Raw genomic sequence first — 22,689 nt, forward strand, 5'->3', positions numbered from 1 at the left:
ATATGTATATATATATATGTATATATATATATATAAATTTATAGTCTTCCTTTTCTTTTTCTGTCTCTCTCTTTTTTTTTCTTTTTTTTTTGTGTGTGTTTGTGCTGTTGCATTGGTGATTTCTCTTTTCATGATATACATTCTTTAATTTATACTCTATATACTGTATATACTTTACTTAATTTATTTGTGTCCTTGTAGGACACTTATGACTCCAAGTATTTATCACCGTTTCCATCATGTGGCTAGTGTCAGTAATGGACTGATGTTGGTATTTGGTGGAAATGCCCATAATGAGTCTGAGCATTCTCCTCACTCAAAATGCTGTTCAGCCAGTTTCTCTGCCTATGATTTAATCTGTGATACCTGGGTTGAAATGGAGGCCCCTTCAGCTAGCCATATGATGCCTGGTATTGGTTTAGCAAGAAACAGCCATCTTGTGGTTCAGTCCCCTATGCCTGATGATAAATTGTAAGTTTTTGTTGTTATATTATGACTCCCAATAGAGCTTAAATATACCAACAATGCGCTTTCCCTAAAACCAAATGTAGTTAATCTAATTCAAATTCCGTAAATGGATTTATGTTACTTACGTTACTCTTTAATGGCGTCTAGTTCAAAATTTGAAAAAACAATTGGTTTTTTAAATTTGTGATTTTAATCAATTAGTTGTCAGAAAACTCATAAATGGATCAGTCGGTGAAATTTAACTTTTTACTTTTTTTTAATACAGTTTTGTAGTTTCTGGTTTGAAATATAATATTGATCATCCACATTTTTTTCTGATTAATCCCAAATTCTGCAAGCAAGCTCTAATTGAGTAAAATTTACTTTATTGAATATTAAAGTGTACTCTTATAGGCTTGTCTAAAATTAATTTCAGGAAACATTCCCCCCAAAAACAACTTTTTCAAAGGAAAATGGAGAGCTAAAGTGAGCAGGAATAAAGTCGTGTAAAAACCCAAATTTAAAACCAACTGAAATTACTATGAATGAACTGAAACCTAAGATGAACGAAAATTGAAACAAATAATCAAATTATTCAAAACTCAAACAGAAATTACCCCAAGTAAGAATAGGGCTGCCTATTAACCTTAACCTTCTAGAAGATCAGAGTATCATTTGCACTTTACTGAAAACGATATATATTTTAACAGTGTGATTTTATTTGTCAAAATAACAACAAAAAGAAACAAAATCATGATGGTGATCGAGATTGTAGGGAAAAAAAAAATCTTTAGAAGAATAAGGTTGGTGAATTTCAATTTAATTTTACTTTTTTACAAGAATTTTTTTTTATTATTTTTCCTTTTGGTTCTGTTCTATCCAAAAATATAAAAACTATGTACCTAAACTAACATTTAAAATAGATATTGGTTATTATTCTAAACCATACATTTTTAGTTTGTTGAAGCAATATTATGAATTGGCGAATGAATAAATGATTTGGAAATTGATTATCTAGTAAAATTGAATTTTTTTTAGAAGGAAGAAAGTATGGATGAAAATTTACTGCATTTCAGACTAACGAAACTGGTTTCATAATTTTTTTATTGTCTATGCTAATATCTTGCTGGTTGTATGTTGTTATTTTTTGTATACTGTATTTTGTTGTTTATTATGCTATTCTTGTTAATATTTTTATATTCATTAGTAGCTGTTATTCTAGTGTTGTTATGGTTAGCAATGGCACTACACACCGATGTTTCCCTACATAAATCCTTGGGCATATTTCACTTTTAAAATCTTGAAATCGTTCTAATGTATGCGCATTTATTTTCCTATTTTAAGCTGCGGTCCTTTTCCAAACAGTACCTTATAACATCCTAGGAAAGCAAAAAAAAAAATCTTTAAAATTAAGCATACTAAGCTATCATTCGATTGTAATCAAATAAAACCAACCATATTAGAGAAATAAGGAACTGCAAGCAGGTGGAACTCAATTAACCTATAAAAATACCCTACATTACCCTATAAAAAAAAAAAAAACTCGAAACAGTACCCCATAATATTCCAAGAAAGTTAAAAGAGACTTTGAAATTAAATATACTAAGCTATCATTCGATTGTAATTAAATAAAATCAACCATATCAGAGAAATAACACTACAAAAAGGTGCAACTTATTTAGAGATATTTCTACTCATTTCAGGTTCCGTCAAATAGCATATTTTTTTGGTGGATTTGACGGCCAGTTCAAGTCGGATTTGTTTCGATTTGTGCCTGGTGAGTGTGATTCAAAAGTCACCAAAGAATCTTGCCTTACGTATTATCCTGGCCTTAAGTGCGTTTGGAATAAAAGTCAAAAGAGATGTGTTCCTCTTTCTGTAGCCACTGTTGAAGGAACAGAAAAGTGTTTAATTCAAACCAGAAACCTCACTGAAGCCTGTTCCACTATTACCACTTGTCCAACGTGTCTACATACTAGTTTTGGTTGTGTTTGGTGTACAAATAATTGCCAGTATGGCAAATGCAATGGAACCAAGGTGTGTTTTTCTTCTTATTTTTCAAATGCATTTTTGTTGCTTTGCTGCTAAGTTTTTCATTGGTTAAGAATTCCATTGATACTAAAAAATTGCCAATAATTGGGTGAAATAATTATAGCACTGTTTTATTCGATAGATTTTGGCCAACATATAAATGGTTAAAACACTTAAGTCGCTGTGTACATTAGACATAGTCAAGAAAGGTCGATGCAGTCCAAATTAGATGCCTGCTTCAAATTGAAAGCTTTAAACGGCATGACAAGACCTGCAACCCTGAGGTCCTGATGACCTTCAAGCTGGTGAATTTCTCTACTCAAGTAGAAGCTCATTCTATAAAGTGGTACGGCCACCTACTTAACCTCTCGCCAAGTACCGCTAGAATCATCATGGATTTCAATCCCCCAGAAAATTGGTAGTTACGTTTTTGAGGGAGACCACGCACCAGATGGGCTAATTTAATAAACTAATCACTCCTCAGCCGCAATGTCAGCTGAAATGAGGCTGCATCCCTAGCCTTGGACAAGGCCACATGGAGAAGACTTACAGCAATATCAAACAATTTCCTCTACGGTGTTGACCCTGCTGAGAAAGAGGGTTAGGTCAAGTAAATCGAGTCTTTTCATTCCACATCCATTGATGTGCAACGCCCTCTCCTTCCTTCTCTTTTGGTTACGGGACAATGTTAGCTAAACATGAATAGGTTCCTGCCTTTTCGAGTGCAGTATTTGCTCTCTACGACAAAAAGAAGCCCCTCTCATTTTCAGAATAATTTGAAGTTTTTAATCTTGCTCCTTCCGTAACAAAGGCAAAAAGAAAATCTTAAAATGAAGAACGGGACTACGGCCAGTAGAAAGAAAAAATAAACTAAATGACAGATATTTCGCCTGTGTAGAACAAGCCGTCTATTTAGCAGTGCTAAATATAGAAAAAAAAAACTAAATAAAAGAACTAAAGATAAAATCTGAAACAATCTATACAATTAAATAAATCTAAAACTAAAAACAATAAAAAAGGCAATGTCTGTATATTTACAATTAATACTTTATCTTTGTAATTCATTTGTTCCAGAAGTTGAAGATTTCAATCAAAAGCTTTGGATTCTATCAAATGGGATCGCAAAAGTGTCAGAGATGAACTATTCAATCAGGCATTTAAGGACAAAGGGGATAGTTAAGTACGAAAGAATTATGATGAAGGGGATTGTTATGTCCATCTAACTGGGTAATCACATGAATTACTAACTAGCCACTATTTAACATCAGGAAAAAACACGAGGGCTAAATAGTGCTAACTGAAAAGTATAACCCTGACCAAAGGAATAAGAGACTGCTTTCCATTTCCATTTCCTGTTTTAACCATTTTAGATTACATTAAAACGTATTAGACTGCACCAAAGATTTATTAGGTGATATTTGCAAGAGTATTTACTTATGGCCTTTTGAAATATTCTAATTGGGAATTTTACCGTGCATTTCTTTTTAAAAAAAGCTATATGTTAGAAAAAATATAATCCCAACCAAATGAATATAAGACTGTTATCCACTTCTGTCATTCTTTCACGTTAAATTAAAACGAGAATAAAAACCATATGGAGCTTATTTATTCTCGATGTGTTTTGAAAGAAAGAGCGCGTTTGCTGCTACTACCACTGCTACTACCACTGCTACTACTAAAAACTCACCGCAGCACCAAGCCGCCCGAGGCCAACACAGCTACGCACGCTCCTCCTTCATCCCAATCTATTCAAAGTCTCTTTTTACACCCTCCCAGGAAGTTCCCATTTCCTTTAAATCTTTCTTTATGACGTCTTCCCACTCAAGACGAGGACAACCTGCTATCTGCTTAGCCCTAGATAGTTGGCCAAAAAGGACAATCTTCGGCAATCTGTCATCCTTCATCAGCACAACGTGTCCTAGCCATCTTAGCCTTTCTTTCATTGTAGCCCTAGAAAGTAGGATTAAACCACATTTTCCGTACAGCCAAATGTTTGAAATGCGGTCACCCAGCTGGGTGCCAAGAACAATCTGTAGGCAATTTCTCTGGAAAACAGCTAGCAAATCTTCATTCACTTTTCGGAGCGCCCATGCTTCAGATCCATATTTGACCACTGTCAGCACTGTAACTTCTAATATTCTAATCTTGGTTTGTAGATTTATCTTCCTATTCTTCGAAACTTTTTTTAACTGTGGAAGAACACCCTGAGCCTTGGCTATTCCACTACTAACATCTTCACTGCTCCAACCATCTTTACTAATAATAATACCAAGGTAGGTGGAGCTGCCCACCTGATCAATCTTTTCGTTACCCAACGTTACCTTTTCATCTTCGCTTATTCCTAGCCTTAACGACTTAGTCGTGTTAAGATTAATTTACAAACCTATTCTATCACGCTGAACTCGAAAAACCTGTAAAAGTTCGTTCATTTTGCTCACACTCTCATCAAAGATGCTTAAATCATCAGCGTAATCTAAGTCCAGGAGAGTTTTTTCTCCCCATATGATCTATGTTCTCTCATTGCCTTTCCTGTGTTCCTTACGACAAAGTTCACCAAAATGATCCATATAAAGGTGGATAGACCACAACCCTGCTTAACTCCTGATTTAATACAAAACCAGCTACTAACCTCATTTTCTACCTTAACCGTAGCAGTGTTGTTCTCATACATAGCACTAATCACTTTAATGTATTCGCCTAGTATACCATACACGGATAAGACCTGTGCTAAAGCTCTTCTATCAACAGAATCGAACGCTAGCTCATAATCTATAAAACTTGTTATTCCGGTACTAGTTAATTCTGAGATTCCAAAACTTGGTTCGTTTTGCTGAAACTATTTTATTTGGCGTACAAGCCGTGTCCAAGCTTAGTGTACAACTTTTGAAGCCAGAGTCTAGCAGTAATGACATTGAATATATTTTGGGATTGTAAAAGCTTTTTGTGATTTCAAAAAATGTAGTCTAGTAAGGCAAAACTATTTTTCTGCTTGTTTGATTTATTTTTTTGTCCGTTAATTTACAGCTTTAGTACTACAGAGTAACTCTACATGGTAGTTAATGCTTTTTTCTTCGGAATTTTGATTCCATATTACCAACATTATGTGGAATCCAAGTGCTTTCCGTCAAAGAAGAAGAGCATATAATCTTTGTTACGGATAAGTTTAATTTTGATAGACCTCACCTTTTCTCGATTATTTTAAATTCTTAATATGCAACTGCGTTGCGTGATTTTGGTCTAGTGATATCGGTGGTGAGTTTGTCGCTTATGAAGATCGTCTGGGTGAATGAGGAAAAGTATTGAGAGAGAGAGAGAAAGATGGGTTTATTAATATAAATAACAAAACAAAACAAGCAAATGGCCCAAAGCAAAGCTTGTTCGGGCTTACAACCCCAATACACATACAAATAAAAACAATACGAAAAAGAAGAAGAAAATAAAAAAGAAAAGGAAAAGAAAAAAGAAAAGAAAAGAAGAAGAAAAAATTCAATTACCCTGCATTTCAATCGATACGGAATCACACTTCAGAAAAGACAAAACAAAAAGAAACTAAAACCACTTGACCAGTATCGCCTAAAACAAAACCAACATCTTGGCTCCACTTGAGGTCCACTCAACTATCAAAATCATTAATATCAAGGCAAAATAGCTTTAATTCCCGACGAAATTCAAGAAAATTATCCATGTTTCTCAAAGTCGTAGGTAAACAATTCCATTATGTAGTATATTGGCAACGTTTGGAGAAATGGGGCTCCATATTCATGTCTGATATGTGGATGTATAAATGAAAGTGTGTTAAATTTGATGCCTGGATGCGAAACATTGAAAGATTTTAAGAGATAATGCATTTGATTGTATGATAAAATGACCATTGAGTGTAATTGAGAGTGAATATTATAATGCTATTAGGCAGCTCGGAGGATCCAGCAGAATACCAGTAGATCATATCGAAAATTGTAGGGTATTATAGAAGTTTTCTTTGTAATTTGTTTATTTTGTGTAAATGTTCATTTATTAGTAGCTGTTTGTTTGTTGTCATGGCAAAAAAAAGAAGAATTTAGGTCTCAACATGAAAATTACAAAGATGCACACACTACAGGTACCATTACTCTTTAGCTATTCAATTAAATTAGATACAAACCTTAATTTTGTTTAGTATACTTGTCAACTTTCTACATTGTCTCCATTTAAACAGCGTAAAGAAGTACACTCTTGTGCCACAATTCTTTTTAGAGCGGTCCTCAACCAATCTCGTAATCGCGTGGTAGTGCCCTTATCTTCTCCCTTTCTGTAGCTCAGTGCCCAAGGTAATGGATGAGATGATCTCTAAAGCAGACAAATAATTTATTAGTTAATTTAATGTGTTAATTTTCATTTTTAAATTTTGAATTGACAATTTTTATAGGCAGTGAATAGAGTGGACCAATGTGATCTTGGAGATGCTTCTACTTGCCGTCTTCTTCACACATGTACAGCATGCCACACTGAACTTTACTGTAGATGGGAACAAGACCAAAGGTGTTACACCTACATCAGAAAATATGGTAATATTTTCTTTTCATTTTTATAATTGTACTAATCAATAGGATTGAAGCATTTGATGTGATGGGGCACATAGAAGATGGCAGCTATCACGATATATCCCTGTGGAGTTGTTATTTCAATTTCTTTATTTGTTTTGTAGCACGGAATATGTGGTGCTACATCTACTAAGTCTGTTGTTAAAGTGGTTTGTGATTGAAGAGGGGACATATTCCTCCTCTCTTCTAAGACAATTAGTCTTATGGAAAACAAATAAAGCTGGGAGCTTAAACAGAAAATTATAGTTTCTGAAACTGGTCCAAAGCCAGGTCACGCAATCAAGCCGTGTGGCAGTGGATTCAGGATCGTACTCTAGATTTGGTGAGGCTAGAAATTTTTTCCCATTGGCCGGTATAAAAAAGATACATTTAAGGTCCAGGTCTCCACTTTTACCCTTAAAAGGGGATTTTGTGGAGCAATCATTGCGTAGGGGGATGGGATGCCTTCAGATTGCCTATCCCTTTTCTATTGTGGTATGGGGGCATTTTCCAAGGGGTGTGCAAGCTTTTGAAAAGAATGGATAGAAGGCACCTTATATAGAAATTATTTTTAAAAACTTTTTCGACAAAAAAAGTTTTTCAAAGAAAAGTGAAGAGTCAAATGTAAAAATTACAGCCAAATAGTAATTCAAGTATAAAACAAGTATATAAATCACTTAAAATAAATAAGTAAAACACAAAACGAACAGAAACTGTAATAAATAATCAATTAAATTTTAAAACAAACAGAAACCACCTCAGACAGGAGCAGGGCTTGCTCCCTCTACGCGTTCTAAAGGCCAGAACTTCATTTGTGCTTTACGTGGATGAGGAAAGATCGGTCGTCTTTTGGGGAAGGGTTGCAATGACGGGCGTGGGTTTGTGAATGGTTGCCCTCCAATCACTTTTGACTAGAGCTTTCAATTTCCAATCGAATTAGTCCCCTTGGAAGTTTTTACGACAACTACTTCCATACAAGGTGGCCTGGGAATAACAAACAATAAATAATACACTGAAGCCTTATCGGTCTTTACTTAGGCAACGCTATTGCGCTGCCTAAGATGATGAAATTAAGAAACCCGTCATCAGGCTACTTTCTTTTTGTTTTCTTGTGTTGTCATGAAAAAGAAATTAAACCTTCTAAGCTAATTAAAACCTTTTAAGCTAATTAAGCTAATTTACACATTCAGACTAAACTTTTAAAGTTTACTAATATACATTCCGTTGATTGGCAAAACCTCGCCGAAAGTATGTGAGTGTTAATAAGTCCCAGCAGGGGTTGGATTTTCTGCCCCAAAAAAGTTGCTGAGGTAGATTATATTTTGGGTTATTCCTGGGTTTGATCGGAGATTCTTTCAAAATTATGCCACAGTATGGACACAGAGGTTTTGTGGAAAAAATTGACTTGGTTGATGAACATTTAGCCATCTGATTTTAACTACACATTGGCCGTTGAAAATCCAAGCTTACTCCCTGCAAAAACAATGCGCTATGCATGGTTTTAGCCTGATGTCTCGATTGGTGCAGTCTAGATAATCCCTTGTTTGAACTTTTGGTGAAATAAGATCCTTCTTAAAGTTGTCAAAGAATTGAAGAAACTCAATGTACAGTTTCTTAGATGCTATTAATTTTTTTTCCAAATGCTTGTTTTTGTATACTGACATACGTCAGATGAGTATTCAGAAATCGAACTTTTTATAAAATAATAAACGAAAATAACGAACTACGGTTTGAGAAAGAAACTTAAGTTTTTATTGGATGGGGGAAGATATACAATATATATTTTTGGCACCGCCTGTATACGTGGTCATTGCTACTGTAAGGACTTAGCTAGACTCTATTCAACTTATTAGTGTCATTCGCTTCTTTTTCTATCAGGTTTGTGCTCATTGTCTGATATTCAAGATATACGAATTTTGTACTTTCGGTATTGCTAATGTTAATGGTTTTTGTCGAAGTGGTATAGAAACTGAAGGATTGTTCATATGTTTTGTGCTACTAATATCTTGATGTCCTATAAAAAATAGATTCAAAGTTAAAAGAAAAGGCTTACTTGTGGTAACATTATTTTGTAATATTTTGCTTATTTATACTGCAACATAACATACGTGATAAATTAATGGGAGTTTGGAATTCAAAGTGAATAACTCAAAGAACGAAGACTCAAAACAAAAGGTCTCAAAGTTAAATTTACTAGTTAAAGCTTATAAAGCTTTTAGTTAAACCTAGAGTTGCAGCTCAACCCTCTTCCCCGTTAAAGTCCCTGTTATCTCATTGCCTTGTTGTACTGCTTTGGAAAAATTCAATCCACAAAAATTCAAAAAACCAAACCACATAAATAAAGATATAACACAGCCCTACTTAAACTCAAATTTCAAAACGGACCGACTACCAGCTTCGCTTCTTACCTCAACCACTAATTACACTAATTCTATTAGCTGACCTACTTTGCATACCAGGTAAGTTAAAGGTCTATAGATTGGAAAAAGGTCCATGTTATATGCTTTATATTATATAAACATGGACCTTTTATATTACATATTTTATCCCAAATTATATATGGGACTGCACCAGAAATATATATGGACCATACATATCATCTGGTGCAGTCCCTTTCATTCTGTAAAACTTCTCACTTAGGGGGACGAAAATATAACAATAAACGGGGCACAAGTTTGCTAATACGGATCAATTTCCTTTAAAAGAAAGTATTTAAGGAAAGTCCTTACCATCCTCTTTTTTTTATTGTTTTGATCCGTTTGCTTTCGTAGTTTTGCCGTAGGGGTTGTTTATTTATTTATTGTATGTGTTTCATTCTTTCTCCTGCTTCACTTCATCTGTGATATAGTGGGTTATAAATAAATGAATATTATTTTAGCTATTTCAGTAATTCCTATTGGCGCTTGATCTTTTTAGCAGTAATTTTGACCAAGTCCTGCTTTTAAAATTTGTTTTTAGACTTCGATAAAAATGCGCTTGATATACTTTTAACTTTATTTTTCACTGGGATTTTTTTCTAAAAAGATAATACAGTTACAAAAAAAAAAGCTAAAATGCTTGTTTGTATTTTCAGAAATTTTCCTTTCTAGAAAATCGAGTTGAAAAAATTCATCTTGATGCTGATGAACAGATATGTGATGTCCCTTGCTCAGAAAGGACAACTTGCTCAAACTGCACTCAAGGACACTGTATGTGGTGCAGCAGTCTACAGCGGTGTGTTGACAAAAACGGCTATATCCCTTCGTTTCCTTTTGGCACATGCAGGGAATGGACTACTTCAGAGTTGAAATGTAAACATCCTGTAGAAGGATCTATCTGTGGTAATATTTCTTTTTCCTTCTTCTTTTTTTTAACTAGTCAAAATGACTTAATAGAAATATTTATACAGTATTTCTTACTAGAGGTTAGATAAATACGGTTCAACGCATAAGTCCGGATCAACCGACAGATTACTTTATAGAAACTACAATCAAAGTGATACCAAAAACAAAGGGAGCTTGGAAGCATATAAATTTGTACATAAAAATAGCTACAAAAACTTACACAGTTAAATTTTTCTTTGTATCATTGTATCGATGAAGGTATTGTAAGCTTTGCTTTTATATATTTTATAGGTTATTCACATTACTTTAAGGTTAAACACAACAGAAGATTATTTCAGATTTTTTGCAGTAATGTCCTTCTTCTAATAAGTTATGGCCTGTGGCTAATGTGGACCTTGATTATGTTTCATAATAAGTATTTGTCGCCAGCTTGGTCGCATTGTAATATGAACTTTATTTGAAAATGGAAAAAATATCAAATAAGATGTCGCTCTTCAAAAGCTGATATATGTTTGGAGCTACAAGAAATAGCGTTAGCTAGTAACACTTTTAAATATTTAATAAGAGAAACACAATGAAAAGTACAAGATGCAAAAAGGCCTTCTAATAGCAATATGTTAACAATAAAATTCAATTAACTTTACCTTCCGCTGCTCGAGTCCCGTTATGAGCATCTAATGGAGTTTAAGTCAAAGTTAAGTTAAATTGTCTTAAACTAGGGGGATAGCAAGATTAAAAAAAAAAATAATAGTTTTAGCTTGAGTGGATGTAAAGATAGCTCTACGTTTAGAATTGTTTGCAGCGATGTCTTTCTTCGTAATAAGCTTTGGCCTATGGTATATGTAGGCCTGGATTATGTTTCAAAATAAGTACTTGTCGCCACATTGGTCACATTGTAAAATGGACTTTAGTCAAAAAGAAAAAATGATATAAAAGTAAGATGTCGCTTCAAAAGCTGAAATTTTGTTGGAGCTACAAAAATCTGCCCTAGATAGTAAAACTTTTAAATACTCTTAAACATTTGATAAGAAAAAAAAAATCAAAGCATGATGTCGCCCATAATTTATCAACGTAACATATTAACATAGTCTATACATATATGTCAGTCGTTTGACTAACCGTATGTCAAAAAATAAGCTGTAAAAAACACATACATCTGACTTTCCAGGGTCATAATGAAATAAAGATTAAGTTAGGTATGCCACATTTTACGGGTGAAGAATGATAGATTGCCAAAGATAGGTCGTCTACAAAGGGCATGGGAAGAGGTCGTAAAAAAGAATTTATAGGATATTGGAACTCCGTGTGAGGGGGGTAAAAATTGAAACTGAATAGATTGGTGTGAAGGAGCTCTGTCTGTGGTTCTGTTAGTCTCAGGTGGCGTGGGGCAGTGTTGAGTTGTTTGTAGTAGTAGTAGCAGCAATAATAATAAATATTTGTTTTACAGCAAAAATAAAGGTTACGAAACCCAGATTCGAAATAAAGGATCACATTGTTTGTCAAAGCACCTCATGATCCTTGCAAAGAGTAATGCTTTTGCACTTATACTAGAGAGGCTGGAAGGAGCTTTGATACATGTGATAGAATAAAGGTATAACCGAGAATGTATTTTTATGCTGAACTAGGGTCATTAGATTCATGATCAAATTGAAAGGGCTGAAACCTTTATAAGCCAGGTTCCTTTAGCGAGTCTTAGTTGATAACACACCTGTGATAACACAGTGAACTGATGTATGCTTGGCAATACGAGTCCAGGAATTCGATACCAGCTAATGCAGGGTCGATGGGGAAGAAAACCCGTTGGTTAAATGAATTTCCAGCAAACCTATGAACGCCCTCTGTGTCACAAAATTCAAGGAGGAACTATTTTTTATTTTTTTACTTAGTTGATAAGAAGGGGTAAATTAAAAAAAAAAATATTATTGAAAAAAATTGTATGCTTGCAGCAAACTTTACTTCCGGTGTATACTTTATTACAAGAACTTCCTGTGTATTAGATTTAAATAAAATTTATTGAAAAGTAAAATTAAACTCTGTATTTTTACGTAATTTAGCCATATTAAACCGATTCAATCTACTAATTTTCTAGTTGACACTTGCTGAACTTCTAGTATTCAAGCAGCAAGAATTACCTCAAGTACAGTGTGGTTTGGAGATAATCAAATTGCCCTATCGGGAATTGATCACAATTCAAATTCCAAAATATTTTGTCTTTTTTTTTAGGATTAGTTCTTGGACGCACAAAGTCAGAAGCTAAAGGAAAAATTCAGTGAATAAGTTCTAAGAAATGTAAAAGTAAACTTCGCTGATTAGACGTCTGAGGGGCTCAATTGCACACTTATTAAGGGAAGATATGTTTTAATTTGTATGTGATTTCTTTTCAATGTGATCTTTTATGTTACTTCCAAGCAAGTAGTTTTCCCATATTACTTTTAAATATTTTGCTTCTTTTTCGTACCTTGTATATCTGGATTTATTCCCTAGGCTCATATAGAACCTGTGATCAATGCCGTGAAGACCCTGGTTGTGGCTGGTGTGATGACGGTACTGGCACTGGTATTGGCCGATGTATGGATGGTGGTCTGAGTGGGCCGATGATAGAAAAGAACACTATTTGGGAAGTTGATAGTGATAAATGTCCATTGGAACGGTGGTATTTCACCTCTTGTCCAGGTATGTGAAAACTTTCATTGTTTGCTTAATATTTTCCAAACACCCTTATATTTGTTTCGCATTAATTCATATATAGATGGAAATATGATTTAGTCTGTTCAGCGAATTTTGTACACAAGTTCGATGAACTTATGTCTATGTTCCCTCTACAAGCTTATGATTCCTTATTTCTAAAGTCCTGTGGTTTGAATTTTTTAACGTAAGGTGAAAATTTCGCTATTATTCGATAGATTAGATCCAGTTTCTATCTCTTTAATTTTTTTTTTTTATATGTAGAAAAGTATGTTTACAAGATATCAGAGACTTATTAGAACAGGAGTTATTCTCTATTTTTAAAGAAGTTTATATTATTTCATAGGGAAAACTCTAAGTAAATTATAATTCTGCGTCGGTGAATGGATAGATCTGAAACTAATACGTCTAATATATAATTTTTTTTTTCATTTTGGTGTAAGTTATAACTGCACACCTTATATGTAATGCCATAGTTCTGATTTGGTGAATGGACAGATCACACCTTGTAAGTCATAGCTGCACACCTTATAGGTAATTCTGATTTGGTGAATGGATATATCTTAAACTTTACCGTCTAACATATAAATATGCTTCCTTTTGGTGTAAGTCAAAGCTGCACACCTTGTACATAATGCCTATGTTCTGATTTGTTGAATGGAAAAATCCACCTTGTAATTCATAGCTGCACACCTTGTAGGTAGTTCTGATTTGGTGAATGGATAGATATGAAACTTTAAGTCTAACATATAAATATGTTTCCTTTTGGTGTAAGTCATAGCTGCATACCTTATATGTAATGCCATAGTTCTGATTTGGTGAATGGATAGATCACAGCTTGTAAGTCATAGCTGCACATCTTGTAAGTAATTCCTTAATGCAAATTTTGTAAATAGATAGATCTGAAAACAGTGAATATCTTACCGTGAATCCAAAATTTGTGAATGTCGACTTTCACCGGTGAATGTCCGAAATAACTTGTTTTCTCCTTGGCTTTAGTCAGCGATGCCAGTCAACTTTTTCAATTTCATGCAAGGTTTGATGGTGATTGATTAGGTTTGGTTAATTTTTATTGAGTTTTATTAAGTTTTATTTAACCCATTATTGAGTTTTATTACTTAATTTAACCTAACCCAACCTTACTTTTACTATTCCCAACCCCCGCACGCGTAAGTTGTTACGCGCCATATTAGTTACGCGCCATTGTAGTTGTGTCCCTGTGTCCCACCTGTGAATATAGATAGATTTATATATGTGTTTCAAACTACGTAAAAATTGCGAATATACAACATTCTTGGCTTTCCCATTGTCTGTGCATATACAAAGCCGTATGTACTAATAATGACGTCATATGCAAACGCTCTTTTTACAAACAAACAAACATGCATACACACAACTCGTTTTTATATAGATAGATAGATAGATAGATACAATACAAATTAACTACGTAAAACTTGTGAATATACAACAGTCTTCGCTGTCCCATTGTCTGTGCGTATAAATAGATTGTCAGGTTTACCGACCCTCAAAGATGCAACATACAATTGTACATTGGTAAAGCAATCTGTATTAAGATCTATACCGCATTTTTCTAGTGATTGCCCTTGAGCTTTGTTGATGGTGGTTGCAAATGCTAATCGAATTGGGAATTGCAATCTTTTAAATTGAAAAAGCAGATCCGTTGGAATCATGGGAATGCGAGGAATAAGAACAGCCTCACCCTCATAAGGCCCTGTCAAGATTGTGGCCTCTATTAGGTTTTCCATTGTTTTTTTTTACGGCAAGTCGCGTGCCATTGCAAAGCTTTGGTGGGTTGATATTTCTTAAAAGTATTATTGGTACGCCTATTTTTAGTTGTAGCACGTGTGGTGGAAACCCTGAAGGATCTATGGAATTTAAAAATTCAGATGGATAATTAACCGCTTCATTTGGCTCCAAAATACAAATTAACTGCGTAAAACTTGCGAATATACAACATTCTTCGCTGTCCAATTGTCGCTGCATATAAATAGATTGTCAGGTTTACCGACCCTCGAACATGCAACGTACAATTGTCCATGGGAAAAACAATCAGTATTAAGATCTATACCACATTTTTCTAATGATTGACCTTGAGCTTTGTTAATAGTGATTGCAAATGCTAATCGAATTGGGAATTGCAATCTTTTAAATTGAAAAGGCAGATCCGTTGGAATCATGGGAATGCGAGGAATAAGAACAGCCTCACCCTCAAAAGGCCCTGTCAAGATTGTGGCCTCTATTAGGTTTTCCATTGTTTTTTTACGGCAAGTCGAGTGCCATTGCAAAGCTTTGGTGGGTTTATATTTCTTAAAAGTATTATTGGTACGCCTATTTTTAGTTGTAGCACGTGTGGTGGAAACCCTGAAAGATCTATGGAATTTAAAAATTCAGATGGATAATTAACCGCTTCATTTGGTTCCAAAACTGTGTCGACTGACTTGTAAAGGACTGCCTGGTCTCGAATCTTGGTCAAAACAATCTTGTTGATTTCGTGGACGTCTATATTTTTGGGTGCGAGAATCGCTCTTTCACTTAGCCATTTATTATTTTTATAATTTTTTAGAATATTCGGAAATACTTTTTCAATCAATTCATTTTTGGACGTCACTAAATTAAAGAAATCAGCAGGTAGTTGTATACGTCCTGAAATTGAGTCTACTGGGAGCTTTCCGTTTCCCATTGCCAGCAATTGATCTGAAAATGTTTGACCAGAGTCATCGTTTTGCAATCGGACACGCATATTTGTAGTTAATTTTAATGTTTTTACGTGTGCCCATAAATTAGAATTTTTCAGGCAAGCATTCATTTCGTCTGCAGGAGTTGATCTAGGTATTATAGGTAATGTTTGCCTGAAACCTCAGCAAGCAATATTAATGTGCTGCCAAAGGGTTTCGACTTCCCTCGCAAATCTTTCAAGCATTGATCCAGAGCCTCGAGCGATTTTTTGTGTGCCATTGTGCACTCATCCCAAATAATAAGTTTGCATTGCTGCAATACTTTACCCATCCCAGATGATTTGGAAATATTGCACGTGGGAGTTTCTGTAGAATGCAAGTTCAGAGGCAATTTCAAAGCGGAATGAGCAGTTCTTCCACCAGGCAGCAATGTTGCGGCTATTCCGGACGACGCAATTGCCAACGCTATATCATTTTTTGATCGAATTGATGCCAGAATCAGTTTTATCACAAAGGTTTTACCAGTACCTCCTGGCGCATCCAAAAAGAAAATTTCTCCAACGTTGTTATCGACACAATGCATTATCGTATCATAAATGTCTTTTTGTTCCGACGTTAACTTGGAAATGTTATTTTGTACATACGACAATAGATCACTCGTACTGTAACTTTGTTCACGATCCAATTCTACACATGTCGAAACAGCAGCGATACGGTTAGGTGAAGGCATTCCCAAATCCTGAAGAGGTTTGTTTGTCATTCGTACGCAGAAATCTTCTATAACAACTAAAGTGTAGTTATAAATTTCTGATGTAAAATCAAAAGTCATATCTGACGTCTCTAACTGTTTTCGATGGAGTATATCTTCGGACATTTTTGACTTATATTTTTCCCATAACTCTGTAGGAGCTGATGGAGAGCAAGTTGTTAAAATGATGCCAAACAATGCACGAATTTGACTTGGGGTTGACGTTTTGCACGCGTCATTGATGCAGTTATCCCAGTGTTGGCCATTCTCCAATAAATTCAGAGCTTGGCATGCACTACGGTAAGTGTCATGTATAGTACCATTTACAGTCCTCAAATACTCAAAGGATGTCGGACCGGGTACATTCACCAAAAGCAGGCGTAGAAAGAAGCATTCATGTTGATTGGGGTGAACGGTGTAGAGTCTTCCTATCATGGTATCTTTGAAGATGGTAGGTTGGCCGTCGACTGACTTACCCTGTTTTCGACGTTCAAATACTTTATTTTTAGTATTCCACGTGTAATACGAAGGCACTTCAGTATACAGCAGTTTTTTGCAAAAGAATCATTTTTGCAAAGCGAAAAAAAAGCTGTTAATGTTGTATCCGGTGGATTCAGGACTCTTTGTTGCACGTTGGTTTCCGTGAAATAAACACGTTGACCATTCTGTAAATGTACCGCTAAGTGAACAACAGCTGGACTACGTTCATGTATCGGAAATGAAAGAATTCGCCAAACAGCTTCATTACTGCTTATGTATCTTCCAGCCTGATATTGTACGATTTCATCGAAATCTTTGATTTCGGGCTGCAAGCCAAAAACTGCCATGTCACTGCCTTTTTTGACGTATTTACATATGTATTTGATTGCCTTTACGGAGTTACAGTATTCAACGTTTATGTGTGCATTAAATGTTTTTGATAATAATGGGGAATATGGAACAACCCACTGGTTATCTACTTCGATGGTGGTACCGTTACGCTTCTTTATTATTGCTGTTTTACCGCCATCTTCAGTAGATCTTCTTCTATATTGTGGGTAACCATCATTGCCAGTAATTGTGTTTGATGCTAAAAGTCGAGGATATTGCTTTGTGCACCTTCCTTTGGCCATGAATGGTGAATTTTCGTTCAGTGCACCGCAAGGTCCATGTATCATATTTTTTACAATAATATCATGTAACCCCTTATCGACATTTTTATCAGGTATTTCAGCGGAAATCACATCATCAATTTCGTTCGAAGTAATTTTTTTATGTAGCCAGATTAGTATATGTGCGTGTGGCAAACCTCGTTTTTGCCATTCCACTGAGTACATCCAGCATCGCACTGACCCAAACACTTCAAGTTTTACAATGTAGTTTATCAGTGATTTCAACTTTTGCCGGAAGACACGGGCCGTAATGTCATGCCTATGAACCGCCGATTGTCCTTGAAGTAAAAGCTGCAGTATCTCGTCTCAAGATTGATTACATGTAAATGTAATAAATAAATCTGGACGACCATAGAGACGAACATACGCAATAGCATCTTGAGCATATTCATGCATATGACGGGGACTGCCAGCATATGACGAAGGTAAAATTGTTAATCTTCCAACGTTTGTGGTATTACCGTCATTTATAACAGCATCTCGCAAATGAATGTATTGTTCAGAGCGGAGCTTGGTCTGATTCAGGCGGATATATAGCAAACGTTCTGATTCAATTTTAGCATACATATCAACGACGGATTGGTGAAACAATTCACGGCATTTTAAAATATAATTTTCTTCATCCTGCCGAATCATTAGTCTATAGGAATAATAATGCATTGCACTGCATTTCTTATTCATTTCTTTGTTAGTGGCTGGATTCATCAATTTAATATTAAAGTGATAGCCGTCGGCTCCATCCCAAAAAATGATAGGATATTGTAGGGCATCGTAGCATCGATGAGTTTCAGCAATTCTTAACAACTGAGCGTTTCGCTTATGAAGAATAATATCTCGAGGTAAAAACTGATCACCGACCATAACGATTGCCACTTCGGCGATAGTTGGAGCATTGTATCTACGCACATGTTGGCCAGGAGGCGTTTTGTCAGCGGAAATAACAATTTTATGCGTATCAGTAGGCATCAAATCGATGGCTGTTTTGAACAGACGCACTAAATTATTATTTTCGTGGAAAAGATGTTGCAATTGGGAAACGATTGTCCTTTCAACGTTGGGAGAAATTTCGCAACGTGCATTCAATTCAGAATTTCTATCACTGATGAAGTACAATTGTAAAAATTTATGATTCTCGCCTGAGAATGGTAGAAGGGACCCTGCTCTATGATAAATTTGCCCTTTTACTTTGAAAGTAGACATAAATTGATCTGGATTTTCGATTTGGGCTCCAAACGACGTCATTTGGAAACATGAGTTGTATTTTCTGATTTTTGACAAAAAACGCTTAGATTCTGACGTAGTTCCAGTAAGGAAAGTCTTCAATGGCTCTGGTGGTGCAGCCAATAGAGGAAGTTTAACTTTTCCTGAGGCCCAACACATTCCCATTGTTTCACCATTGAATTTCAAGGCCTTGCAATAGGGACAAATTTTAGACATTGTCCCGATTTGAACACATCTACTCAAGCTATAATCATCGACTGGGTTGTACCTGAATGCCAGGCGATAACTTTCAGGTTGCTCTGATTCCTCGGCACGCTTTCTTTTCTTACTTTCTCTATCAGCAGCAAGCCTGATTTCTTGCTGTTCTTGTGATTCCTCGGCACGCTTTCTTTTCTTACTTTCTCTATCAGCAGCAAGCCTGATTTCTTGCGGCACGCCTTCTTTTTTCACTTTCTCTTTTAGCAGCAAGTCTGCTTCCGCGTTGCTCTGGTAGTTCCTCGGCACGCTTTCTGTTCTTTCTTTCTCTATCAGCCTCAAACCTGTTTCCTTGCTGTTCTTTTGATTCCTCGGCACGCTTTCTGTTCTTTCTTTCTCTATCAGCCTCAAGCCTGTTTCCTTGCTGTTCTTTTGATTCCTCGGCACGCCTTCTTTTTTCACTTTCTCTTTTAGCAGCAAGTCTGCTTTCGCGTTGCTCTGGTAGTTCCTCGGCACGCTTTCTTTTCTGACTTTCTCTATCAGCAGCAAGTTTTTTGGCATTGACTCTTTGAGCATCTTCATCGGCTTTTGCCATGGTAAGTTCATCAGTCATTGTAAACTTAAACATTAATAGATTTCTACGTGAACATATGTCTTAAATATCTTGAATGACGTCACCGTCAAAGCAAAAATGACGACAACTAATTTCATGACGTCAGTCAACACAGAAACATAACGTCACCTGATCCACAGACAGACAACTTATATATATATATATATATATATATATATATATATATATATATATATATATATATATATATATATATAATATGTTTTTAACTTCGTAAAACATGCGAATATACAACATTCTTCGCTGTCCCATTGTCTATGCATATAAATAGATTGTCAGGTTTACTGACTCTTGAACATGCAACATATAATTGTCCATGGGAAAAGCAATCCGTATTCAGATCTATACCTCATTATTCTAATGATGTGTCGCTGTGTCCCGGTCGTCATTTATATTCCCTGTGTCCCGGTCGTCATTTGTGTCCCGGTGTCCCAGTTTGTAATTTCTCTTTGAGTGTCCCGGTCGTCATTTATATTCCCTGTGTCCCGGTGTCCCGGTCGTCATTTGTGTCCCGGTGTCCCGGTCTGTAATTTTCTATTCGAACAATCCCTGTGTCCCGGTCGTCATTTATGTATCCCGCCTGTGCCCCCGGCGTCCCCGTTGTAGTTGTGTCCCTGTGTCCCGGTCGTGATTTGTGTCCGGGTTTCCCAGTCTGTAATTTCTCTTTGAGGTTCCCGGTCGTCATTTATATTCCCTGTGTCCCGGTCGTCATTTGTGTCCCGGTGTCCCAGTATGTAATTTCATCAGTTGAAAAACATGACGTCAGTCGACAAACAACTTCATGACGCATACAACTCAATCCTTAAAATGACGTCAGTCGACAAACATGACGTCAGTCGACACACAAACATGACGTCACTCGACAGACACACACACACAGACAACTTATTTATATATATATAGATAAATATATTGTCCTTTTTTTGGAAGTGACAACTACACACTTTGTAAGTAATATTTTAATTCTGATTTGGTCAATCGAATGATCTGAAACTAATAAATCTAATGATATAAATATCTGGTCCTTTTGGTGTAAGTTACAGCTGCAAACAGTAATTGTTGCCAAATTACTTGTTTCACAGAGAATATAAATCGTAATTGTAATTGTAATCGTAATTGAAATTGTAGTCTAATTGCAATCATAAACATTCTTAGATCTGTTATGTTTACTGAATGTGGTTTGTGCTGTGATTTTATGCTGATTTGTTATATGTGCTGTAGTACGTTCTCACTGTAATTAATCTCTTTTCTTACAACTCTATATATTGGATTTTATGAAATTATAACTAGAATATATATAATTTTAGATAATAGCTATTCAGTTGGTTGTTAATATTTTATATTTTAAAACTTTGTATTTTTAACATCCAAATAAGAATTTTGTATTTTTCTGCTTTTTGCTCTTTAACGCTGAAAGAAGTAATTCGACACCATTTTATTAGATGTGGGAATTAAATTAGCATTACAAATATTCATAAAGCTAAAAAAAACACAACATTTCTTGTAGTGGACGAAGAAAAATGATGGGAAAAGGAGGGGAAAAAATCCTTGATTCTCTGGTAGTAATCACTTTGGCCATACTTTTTGTCTGTGGTTGTTCGTGTCTTGTGTTCTTGGATTTAAATTTTCTGGGTTTTTATTACCCTTTGTTTTTAAGGATTTTGCATTTGTTGCTTTTGTCTACTTCTGATTTATTTTTCTTCTTTTAGTATGTCAGTGCAACGGTCATTCCTACTGTGAGCCAGGAACTAGTGAATGTAAACAACCGTGCCGTAACTTAACTGAAGGACCGAACTGTCAGACCTGTGTTCAAGGTTATTTTGGAAATCCTGTCAATGGAGGAAACTGCACAGGTATTTCGCTACTTTCTCTCTCTCTCTCTCTCTCTCTCTCTCTCTCTCTCTCTCTCTCTCTCTCTCTCTCTCTCTCTCTCTCTCTCTCTCTCTCTCTCTCTCTCTCTCTCTCTCTCTCTCTCTCTCTCTCTCTCTCTCTCTTTCTCTCTCTCTTGGTGTCTCTCTCTGTCTATCTATCTATCTATCTCACTTGCAGTCCCTTTTTTTCTTCCTACCAGTTGTATCAACCACTAGCGATATATATGACAGATGTTATAAAGTTTCATCCTTTATTTGTTTATTTTTTCTTTTAATCTAAACTGAATCATCTATTCTCTCCGCCCCCCCCCCCTTTTTTCCTCTTTTTTATGGGGCTCGTGCCAGAATCCTATAGACCGATAAGATGGCCTTCTTTTCCAGCTTGTTCCTGTAACGGTCATGGCACTCAATGTCATCGAGATACGGGGCGGTGTTTTTGCACTACCAAAGGCATCATTGGTGATAAATGCGATCGATGCGACACAACAAATCAGTATCAGGGTGATCCTGCATCCCCAAGTGGCTCATGTTTTTATATGTTGGCTATAGATTATCAGTTCACTTTTAATTTGAGCAAGAAAGAAGATCGGTTTTACACGCAAATTAATTTCAAGAATACACCGCCGAAAACAGATTTAGATGTTGATTTTATGATCATCAGCTCAATTGAAGCTAAAATGAATATTTCCTATAGAACAGGTAAGCATTTTTATTATTATATGTTGTGTTGTGTGACTTTTTATTCATTGGTTATTTGGATGAGAAAATTCGGCATTTTTTTCTTAGAATCGTTAATGTTGCTGTTTCAGAAACCCCAGAAGATGTAACAAATTTATTGACTAGCCTTATGAATACGGCTTAGTCTCCAATGTGAAACTAGTGGATATATTAATTTTTCCATTAAAATCAGTTCTTCTCTAACAGCTTTTCAACCCAAGTTTCGTCAAGGTTGATGCACTTCTGGAGCTCTGCTTCCATTTTTTTGACTCTTTACGAATAAGTCTGGAGACCTCTCTTTTGAGCCATGTTTTTGATTCGTGTTTTGTTTTATCAGTGTTTTATCTGTTAGAATGGACGCCTTTCAACTTTTTTTGAGTTGGGAAAAAAAAGGAGATCATATGGGACTAG

At 35.5% G+C, this 22,689-nt stretch overlaps 1 protein-coding gene across 2 annotated transcripts in view; it reads left to right on the plus strand.

Moving 5' to 3' along the window:
• The window catches only part of LOC136024955 (attractin-like), a 114,594-nt gene that overhangs the window by 67,547 nt on the left and 24,358 nt on the right, over positions 1-22,689 (plus strand). For both annotated transcript variants that reach the window (XM_065700550.1, XM_065700551.1), the window contains 7 exons: positions 202-471; positions 2,151-2,484; positions 6,884-7,022; positions 10,127-10,357; positions 12,845-13,033; positions 21,400-21,543; positions 21,943-22,260. In XM_065700550.1, coding sequence (XP_065556622.1) covers positions 202-471; positions 2,151-2,484; positions 6,884-7,022; positions 10,127-10,357; positions 12,845-13,033; positions 21,400-21,543; positions 21,943-22,260 — 1,625 coding nt within the window. The remainder of the gene's footprint in view (positions 1-201; positions 472-2,150; positions 2,485-6,883; positions 7,023-10,126; positions 10,358-12,844; positions 13,034-21,399; positions 21,544-21,942; positions 22,261-22,689) is intronic.

The sequence above is a fragment of the Artemia franciscana genome, chromosome 3 (assembly GCF_032884065.1).
Source record: "Artemia franciscana chromosome 3, ASM3288406v1, whole genome shotgun sequence".
Classification (NCBI taxonomy): Eukaryota; Metazoa; Arthropoda; class Branchiopoda; order Anostraca; family Artemiidae; genus Artemia; species Artemia franciscana.